Genomic DNA, 9,589 nt, shown 5'->3' with positions numbered 1-9,589 from the left:
AACTCAATGTAATTTTCCGCAGTTCGGTGTGTGTGTGTGAGAGTGTGTGTGTGTGTGTGTGTGTGTCACTCTGCTATGAGTCAGTGCCAGCAGTGGGTGGAGAACTTGACTTTCGCTCGTGTCTCCGTGACTGCCTGCAGTGTGTGTGTGTGTCTTCCCCTCTCCCTCTCTCTCACTCTGCCACACCTCCCCTCCAAGCCATCGAGCGCCAGAGGTCCGGAGAGAGAGGGAGAGACAGACAGGACTCATGACTGTGCTGAATTTTCCGAATCAAGTTCCTTCACAAATGTAAGTATTTTTCTATGTCCTCTGCCTTTGTAAGTATTTCTTCTGCTTTACAGTAATATCCTGTGATTGACAGATTATTTTTTTTACCTGGAGCAAACTAAGATCTCCTCTACGGCAGATGCTTAAAGTCTTATATGCCCAAAGATGTATAATATTTTTGGACGGACAAAGTTTTTCGGTGAGGAGAGGGGATAATTTTTAACCACCTTCATTTCCAGGTTATTCTGACTTTTTTTATCTTCTTGTTTTGCTTTAGCAGTACAGTAATAGATATTTTTGTCCGACGTTACGTTTTGCCTGGAATTAATGTTTAATTTGACTCAAAAAGTGATAAAACATTGATTACTAGGAGCGCTGTTTAGGTTAGTCAAGTATGTCGCGAGAGTGCTTTTAGCTTACTGAAATATAGGTTTATGTGACTTATGTTCCTGTAGTGAGAATGTGTATTAATATCTGTACTACTAGGTTATAATTAAAGATACATGTTACAGCTGTGTGTTTTAATTTATAATTAAAGATGAATGTTACTGCTGTGTGTTTTAACTTATAATGTAATTCAATGACCTTTTAATGACTTTTTAACTTGTGAGTGTATTGTGTAGCGTAAAACACGTTTTCTTCTCTCTGTAGGCTGTCTAGCGAGACTTTGGAAAACTTTTTGATGGCACGTAGTAGAAACTCAAAGACGTCTTTAGCGTGCAAGGTATGTCCTTTTTGTGTTTTGATATGAATACTGGTCTATTTCCCTGCTGTGTTTATTTAAATATTGGGCTGTCAGATTCCACAGTTTAGGAACACGGTATATCCTGTTCCGTGACAGTACGGTACATTAAAGGACCTTTTTCCACGAGTGTGTCTCTGCACGTGCGCACGTTGTTGCGCGTGGCATGGCACAGAACTGTTACATGAACACGATACCCCCCGTATGAATATGTCTTAATGCATGTATGTTATCACACAGCTAATATAGATCATATTACTGTAGAGAGAGACCATAATGCCTGTATGTTATCACACAGCTAATAGTCATTTATGTCATGTTGTTGCCCCCTGGCTACAGAATGAAAACTATACGCTTAAAGATGCACTGTGTGGAAATCTCTCCGGCATTTCCATGTTGCTAAAATTCTAATAGTTCGACAAATTTCAGTGTGTGACATAACAAATAAGTATAATGTAGAGATTCATTCTACCATCTAAACCACGGTGAAATATATTTTCAATAACCAAAAATATTGTATTTTCAGCTGTTTGAAGCTGGTGTACAAAACCGAAAGTAAAATATGCTAAAATGAAACTTAAGAACAGGAAACATATAGAATAGAATTAGAATTGATCTAACGCTTCTTAGACTTGCTTTCGATGACAGATCTATAACTCGTATTTCTACGTGAATTTGGTATGTCGCCCAATTAGTTACATATGGCCTCTTAAAAGAGTGACTTTCATGATTTACATTTTTATTTTGTTGAAAACCAGATGTTTTAGGCTTAGTTATGGTGAAACACGTCAATTCTGGTCTTTATTTTTACAGTTCATTGCAAAACTGATACATTTTGGTATTTGAGTAGTAAATTTAGCTCTTGTTGCCTGTAGCACAGCAGTTCCCAAACTAGGGGTTGCGGCCCCGTGTATGAAAATGGGGTGGAGGGAGAATTTCCAAAATCCTGGTAAAAATAAATACAAAATATTATATTGTCTTCTCCCAAAATCATTGTAATGAGATGAACCTTAAAAATCGAAATGAAGATTTAGTCAAATGTAAAAGTTTCAATTGAACTACAGAGCGCCCTTGGATCCTGGAAAAAGGCCACACTTGACCTTTCAACTTGAATCATTCCTACAGTGAATGGCTAAGCAGCTACTGTATGAAACCACATACTAATGCAGAGATTTAATATTACAGGCCACCATTGATATGGTAAAAACAATGTGTGGGGAGGCAGAGGCACAGCAATTCACATCTACACCTTTGTCAGAAAACACTGTGAAACTAAGAATGTATGCTATAGCTAGCATTCAAGGGGAACCTGACTGAATTGCCTCAAAAACAACCCACCTTATGCTCTCCAAATGGACGTTAGCTGTGAGGGCCGAGATGCCCATGCATTGACTTTAGTGCGATACTTCTCGGGGGATGCTATTGTTCTGCCTCACGATTACCGAGCAAGAAACGGTACATGGGATGTTCAGTGTGCTGCGTTATATTATATTGACGAAAATATTCATGGGATGGAATGGTGGGCTTTTGCACAGGTGAGGCTCCATCGATCATAGGACGCCAGGCAGGCCTCTGCACTCTAGTTATGAATGTGTGTCCCTCTGTCATATGGACACGTTGTATGATACACCCACTGAGCTGTAATGGGTTCACCGAGAGCAACTGGAGGCAAAAGAGCTGAAGCGCAGAACTCGGAGATATGCAGCAGGTAACATCGATTGTAAACTACATAGCAAAACTTTTTGGAGATATCGGATCAGAGCAGGACTGTTCTATTTCACTTGTCTTGGTTATTGAGGTGAAGTGTTTAAATATTTTTGGGAATTGAGAGAGGAACTGTGGTCATTCGCAATGGATGTAAAAAAACAAACAGACTTTGTTGACTTTCTGTGTAAGGAAAATAAAATGTGTCTCCTTGCCTATGTAGCAGACATATTTTGTGAAACTGAACGCAAGCATGCAGGGGAAATACAAAACAATTCTACAGATGAGTGACCGAATCAGCGAAATCCGTTTGACTGTGATCCTGGCTCAGTTGACATCCCGGTAAGTGGAATCGAACAGCTGGTCGAGCTGTCACGTGGCCGAATGCGTCAGACCATGCATTCACCGGTCACTATGGAGGAAATTCGGTTCCTGACTCAAAGGGAATACTGTGCCGTCTCCCTCCGAGCATTACAAGGAATGGTATGCTGATTCAGTGCTGTCTGCATTAAAAACAAATATTGACCCCGGTTGGATATGACAGGAGAGATGAGGTTCTCACTGTCGACCACGCCCCCTGACTTTGTGAAGCCTCGTCGCAACATCCATCAAGCCCCCCATCTCATTAGTGGTGGTGAAATAAGATTTTCAATTGACTCTCGTAGCCCCATATGAAACGTATATGATGGTGAGTTGAGAATACAATCAGAAATATTGTTAGAATGTTTTGCAATTGACTGTCATAGCACCAATTATAAAAGTAGTCGCCAGAATGTTCAGATATCAAAATGGGGTCCTAGGCCAAAAAAGTTTGTGAATCCCTGCCCTAGCGCTTCAACTCTACCATTGAAATCGTAATGTAGAGGCACCTTGAGAAGTTACCCCTACCTCATCTCAATGTAGGGGTTCGGTGTTAAATACACTCCCTTCTAGACAGTGGTGTAAAGTACTTAAGTAAAAAATACCTTAACTCAAGTCGTTTTTTTGGCGTTTCTGTACTCTACTATTTATATTTGGGACAACTTTTTCTACACATCTATGTGGTTTTACGAAGAGGAAGAAAAAAAAACATGTAGGCTTTGAGGATTATACATTATTATTATTATTGATTAACAAGAAATCGATGATGACTGTGGTCATGTTAACTCGCTAACAGTTGGCTCATATCGTAGGTCAGTGGCTGTGCGTTTCCCCAAATCTTTTATTTACAATATCCATCCAGTTCCCCACACGTTTATAATTCTGAAAAGTGAAAGCCTATCTGAGAAGGGTCGCCCTGGTAGTAGTTGTAGGTCTGTATACAATACCAATATGTGAACTAATTTGACCATTGGGAAAAGAGCTACTGTGTAAATACTGCAATGTGGGTTGAAATGAATTGAGCCCCTAATCTTAATTTTCAAGGTGATGATTGCCATTTGTAATTGTGTAGGGAAGAAAAGTGCAATCGATGTCAGGAAGGAGCAGCCTTACCACTGTGAGCTAACAGTCCACGCAGTATTTGCTTGTGATGTACATTATTTAATTATCAGAGCATGTCAGTAGACTTCTGGTAAACTATGTTTAATGTATATTCATGATAAATTCCCACCCACAACTTCTCACCTGAATGCATTTTATATATAATATATATATATTTATATTTGAAAGCGTTGGGCAAAGGCTGAAATTGGGTAGTTAGCCTAATAACATGCTTTTCTTATTAAATGTATGTTAGTAGCTTAGTGACATAATACTCTTAATGTTTGTTACAGTGCATTTGTTCATTGACACTGTTCCTGCTTCTTCTTCTTCTTCTTCTCCTGCAGAATGAAAATAAGATGTGCCCTGTTCCATAAATTGAGACAGAGGTGCTTCCTGTTGTCCCTGGCCCTGCTGCTGCTGTGTCTGCTGAAGCTGTTCTATGTTAAAGTATCTTTGAGGAACAGCTTCTACATCGAACCCTATGGAATCACAGACCGCTCCTCACAGAACCACAACCACCAGTACAACATCAACTGCACCGCCATCTACCAACTGGACCCTGTGGAGGTATATTAATAGATTGAATTAATTTGACCATTTTAAATATGTAAAAAAAAAATATATATATATATATTTTTTTCAAAATAACTATATAAAAGATAAGATGGTGAAGTTGTTTTATTTTTCCGTTATGGTACTTGTGTCAAAGGTAGGGAAGTCATTGGAGATCAGACGCAAAGTCATAGTGGACCTGGAGGATGACCGCCTTGTGTCTTTAACCACAGACTGTCAGAGGTACTTTTGTAACTTGCCTTTTGTTTTCTATGTATTTATTGTGACTGTTTTTAATGTTGGGAATATTTTGTAAGTGTTTTTCTATGTCTGTAAAGATGACAGCCTAATGGTGATTTTTAATAAAGTACTATCGCATCTCTCATATCTTCTAATCTCAGGTACATCGAGACGAGAGGATATGACGTCATCCCAGTGTCGGAAGAGGAGCGGGGGTTCCCGCTGGCGTACTCCCTGGTGGTGCATAAGAACGCTGCCATGGTCGAGAGGATCTTCAGGGCCACCTACGCCCCTCACAACCTCTACTGCATTCACTATGACCAGAAGGTAGGGTCGGCAACCAGGTAGCCTAGAGAAGGTAGGGCCGGCAACCAGGTAGCCTAGAGAAGGTAGGGCCGGCAACCAGGTAGCCTAGAGAAGGTAGGGCCGGCAACCAGGTAGCCTAGAGAAGGTAGGGCCGGCAACCAGGTAGCCTAGAGAAGGTAGGGCCGGAAGCAAGGTAGCCTAGAGAAGGTAGGGCCGGAAGCAAGGTAGCCTGGAGAAGGTTGGGCCGGCAGCAAGGTAGCCTAGAGAAGGTAGGGCCGGCAGCAAGGTAGCCTAGAGAAGGTAGGGCCGGCAGCAAGGTAGCCTAGAGAAGGTAGGGCCGGCAGCAAGGTAGCCTAGAGAAGGTAGGGCCGGCAGCAAGGTAGCCTAGAGAAGGTAGGGCCGGCAGCAAGGTAGCCTAGAGAAGGTAGGGGAAAATCGGAGGGGATTTGTGCTGACTACTTGAGTGTTTTTAGTGATGTTTGTGTGTGTAATGGGAAGAGTTGGGTACAGCAGCAGACACATTTCTTGTCTCCTATGTGGATTATTGATAGGCGTCTTCTTATCCTTCTAGTCCTCTCAGAGCTTCATAGCAGCCATGAGGAACCTGGCTCACTGCTTCCCTAACCTCTTCCTAGCCTCCAAGCTGGAGTCAGTGCAATACGCCCACATCACACGGCTTAACGCCGACCTCAACTGCCTCAACGACCTGTTAGAAAGGTCAGAGGTCAAGTGGAAGTATGTCATCAACCTCTGCGGCCAGGACTTCCCCCTCAGGTAAACCCCCCTCCCCTCCATACACTTTTACAGATTATTTTACTCATAGTATAATTGTTTTAATAATGTTTTATTGTCACATACACTGGATAGATGTAGTGAAATTGCTTCTCTGGAGCCAATTAGGGTTAAGTGCCTTGCTCAAGAGCACATCGACAGATTATAGTCCTAGTCCTTATCTGTAGTCTTTTAAAATCGTACTTATAGTCATATACTCCTGAAATGGCACCGCTACTCTGGTCAGCAGTACACGGTATAGTCTTTATCTGTCAAGTCTTGAAAAGCACTGTACAATTGAAACGTTTGATAATGAGTATTATTATTATCATTAGGTCGAACGGTGAGCTGGTGTCGGAGCTGCAGGCACTGAACGGTGCCAACATGCTGGAGACCTCCCGTCCCAGCGAGCTGAAGAAACAGCGCTTCCGTTTCCAGCACCAGCTGAAGGATGTGCCCTACGAGTACCGCCGCATACCCGTCCGAACCACACAGGCCAAGGCGCCGCCGCCTCACGACATTGAGATGTTCATCGGCAGCGCCTACTTCGTCTTGTCCCGTGACTTTGTCCTGTTCGTGGAAACCAGCCGGGTGGCAAGGGACTTCCTGGAATGGTCAGCTGACACTTACTCTCCGGATGAACACTTCTGGGCAACGTTGACGAGAATCCCCGGTGTACCGGGAGAGATCTCCCGGTCTGCCCCAGATGTAACAGACTTGAAGAGTAAGACGCGTCTGGTGAAATGGAATTATCTGGAAGGGTCTCTGTACCCTCCCTGCACTGGGACTCACATGAGGAGTGTCTGTATATATGGGGCTGCAGAGCTGCGATGGTTGCTGAACTATGGCCACTGGTTCGCTAACAAGTTTGACCCCAAAGTTGACCCGGTGCTTATCAAGTGTTTAGAGGAGAAACTGGAAGAGAAACGTAGGCAATGGGAGAACACTGTGAAGAATTGAAAAGGAAAAACATCTGTAAATGAAATGGGAGAATCAGTTCATTTGTTGGTTTATATGGAAGATCTACCCAGTCTGCAGATGAGGTACTCCAGATCAACTAACTGCAAGGAATAAGTCAAAATTCTGCAGTGGCAGGATTTTCTTGTTTTACAAAAAAATAACTTTTATATCTATTGAATACTAGTTCAAACTAGTTGAACCCCGCTGAAAATGAAGGGTTGAAGTTCAATTGGACTGTTCGAATAAAAGGCCCAACAGCTCTTTAATGATGTCCAAGATGGACGTTTCAGAGGTGAAACAAGACGATCAATGGCCATCTGTCACGGATATCGCAAAGAACTTGTCACATGTTGCAATAACACCTAATGGAATGTCTCATCTTGATACCAGATCCAATGAGAAATGCATGTAGATTGAGTAGACAGTCATTTATGTTATTGTCGAAGATGCTGTCACGTAGGTGAAATGCTACACTCTTTACCAAACCAACAATACCAAAGACTCTCGACTGTAACAAAACGGCACATCAAAGCTGGATGTCAGGTTTTTATACATTTTCATGGAAACACTTATTTTTTGTATTAGTATTTTAGTATTAAGAATTAGTATTTTAGTATTAAGAATTAGTATTTTAGTATTAAGAATTAGTATTTTAGTATTTATCATCTAAATGATAGTATCTATTTGTAGAGAAGGGAGTTTGATACAGCAGTAATGCAACAATGTTTATATCTCTTAATAAGTATAAATGATTTGTTTCTTAATACATCTATCACTTTGAATAGTTTCTTAAGGTGTAATTCATGAAGTGGTTTTACTTGGTCAGTACATCTTGTTCCCTACCCTAGCTCACTGTCTATCCATAAGTAGGCATACACTAAGACCTATATAGTACCTGAAGTTTTAGGAAGTTTAATGTGATAAGTAGGCTTTGTACTGTATTGAGGTAAGTTCAGTGTTGTTTTTGGGGTAGACACACTGTTTATATGCTTGTATTCCCCTTACACTGCCTGCTGCAGTTGTACTTCTTGATACAAACTGATGTTTTAATCTCCTCTGTGACGACTCCACAGCCCAGAGCTCTGAAGACTGAGGACTCTGCAGCACTAATATACATCAACTCTGCATTGGCCGGATGGGAGGAGACCAGCCACTGCAGCTCAGGCTGCCTAGAGTCTGGTCTACACTCTGACTCCTGGCACAGTCCTCAGAGTGGAGTTAGAGAGGAGGGAGGGAGAGATGGATGGAGGGAGGGATGGAAAGGGGCAAGGAGGGAGGGGGGATAGGGAGAGGAGGGAGCCTCTCCTACCACTGGCAGCCAACAAAGTAATGTCTCCCCTCCGGCCTGCAACATTAAACAGATGACACAACTCAGCCCTGCTGCTGTTACCAAGCCAATGCTGATGTATTCGGAAATGTGATCATTTGTGATGTTATGGAGCTCGTGAATCTTAATATGCCAGGTTACCACAACAAATAATGTAGCAGATAGCAGGACAAGATGTTGGTTTGTGTTGCAGACAGGGCTGGCTGACTGACTGGCCCGGCTGACTGGCTGGTTGGATGGCTGACTGGCTGGCTGGCTGGCTGGCTGGTCGACTGGCTGGCCGACGGGCTAGCTGGCTGGTCGGCTGGCTGGTTGGCTGGCTGGTCGACTGGCTGGCTGGCTGGTTGGATGGCTGACTGGCTGGCTGGCTGGTCAACTGGCTGGCTGGCTGGCCGACTGGCTGGCTGGCTGGCTGGTTGGCTGGCTGACCGACTGGCTGGCTGGTTAGTTGGTACTATGCTCCACTGTGTCGATCAGGTGTCGTCGTCTCATAGTGGGACTCTTGGGTTGCGTCCCAAATAGCACCCTGTTCCCTATACAGTTCCCCCACAGGGAGCTGGCCAGAAGTAGTGCCCTATATAGGGGATAAGGTGCCTGAATGGAGGTATGGTAGAGAGGGTGTCAAATGGAAAACATCTTGTCTCCGGGACATCATGTCTACACACAGTGAGCAGTGATAGAGCTTCTTTTTTTTTTTTTTCAATTTAAAGTGTTATTAAGTTCTTGTTTTTCAATCAACCAACAAAACACATTCCACATTCACAGATGTGACGGGCTTAAAAAAAAAAAAGTCAAAAAATAATAATATATTTGAAAAAATAAAAATACAATTAAAATGAATGATAAAGTCAAATAAAAACATTTATTTTTCTTAATCTATTTATTTTCCTTGGTGCATATATATATATACATATACACACACACGCACACGTACTCAAAAACTAAATTAAAATAAAAACACACAAAAAAAACATATAACACTTGCAGCAGCACTATCAAGGTTCTTATCAGCTATTTCAAGCATTCGCTGAGACGACGGGCCAATCATTCGTTTTTAGGTTTTACAGTACCTTACACAACATGTATCTGCGTTATTTGATAGAGCTTAAGGCCATTTGGTTTTTCCTGGTTATAGAAATTATTTTTTAATAATGGTCAAATTGGACTTCCAGTCATTTGAACATGTAGTATTTCAGGTGAGGTCGAACCAGCCATGTTATTTATGGACTGTAATACTAGCTGCTAGCTACCTCACT

General features: G+C 42.2%; 1 protein-coding gene across 2 annotated transcripts; it reads left to right on the top strand.

The window, feature by feature from the left end:
- The first annotated feature begins 125 nt into the window (after window positions 1-125).
- Window positions 126-7,788, top strand: LOC112262534 (beta-1,3-galactosyl-O-glycosyl-glycoprotein beta-1,6-N-acetylglucosaminyltransferase 4-like). Of its 2 annotated transcripts, XM_042331296.1 has the most exons (7): window positions 126-288; window positions 919-991; window positions 4,522-4,744; window positions 4,887-4,972; window positions 5,131-5,296; window positions 5,847-6,049; window positions 6,382-7,788. In XM_042331296.1, exons 3-7 carry the CDS (start codon window positions 4,523-4,525, stop codon window positions 7,004-7,006), a joined length of 1,302 nt encoding a protein of 433 aa, XP_042187230.1. In that variant the 5' UTR covers window positions 126-288; window positions 919-991; window position 4,522; the 3' UTR covers window positions 7,007-7,788. The 2 variants fall into 2 exon arrangements, with proteins under 2 accessions (XP_042187230.1, XP_042187231.1); XM_042331297.1 differs by lacking the exons at window positions 126-288; window positions 919-991 and adding an exon at window positions 2,407-3,401.
- Window positions 7,789-9,589: the final 1,801 nt, after the last annotated feature.

The sequence above is a fragment of the Oncorhynchus tshawytscha genome, linkage group LG12 (genome assembly GCF_018296145.1).
Source record: "Oncorhynchus tshawytscha isolate Ot180627B linkage group LG12, Otsh_v2.0, whole genome shotgun sequence".
Taxonomy (NCBI): Eukaryota; Metazoa; Chordata; class Actinopteri; order Salmoniformes; family Salmonidae; genus Oncorhynchus; species Oncorhynchus tshawytscha.
This window is presented reverse-complemented; position numbering and strand designations above follow the sequence as displayed.

What these genes read in the sequence shown, in the direction of transcription:
- LOC112262534 (XM_042331296.1), top strand. Translation starts at nt 4,523, where the DNA reads ATGAAAATAAGATGTGCCCTGTTCCATAAATTGAGACAGAGGTGCTTC. An exon ending in ACCAACTGGACCCTGTGGAG is followed by an intron (nt 4,745 to 4,886) that starts GTATATTAATAG and finishes CTTGTGTCAAAG; the next exon opens with GTAGGGAAGTCATTGGAGAT. An exon ending in TTAACCACAGACTGTCAGAG is followed by an intron (nt 4,973 to 5,130) that starts GTACTTTTGTAA and finishes TTCTAATCTCAG; the next exon opens with GTACATCGAGACGAGAGGAT.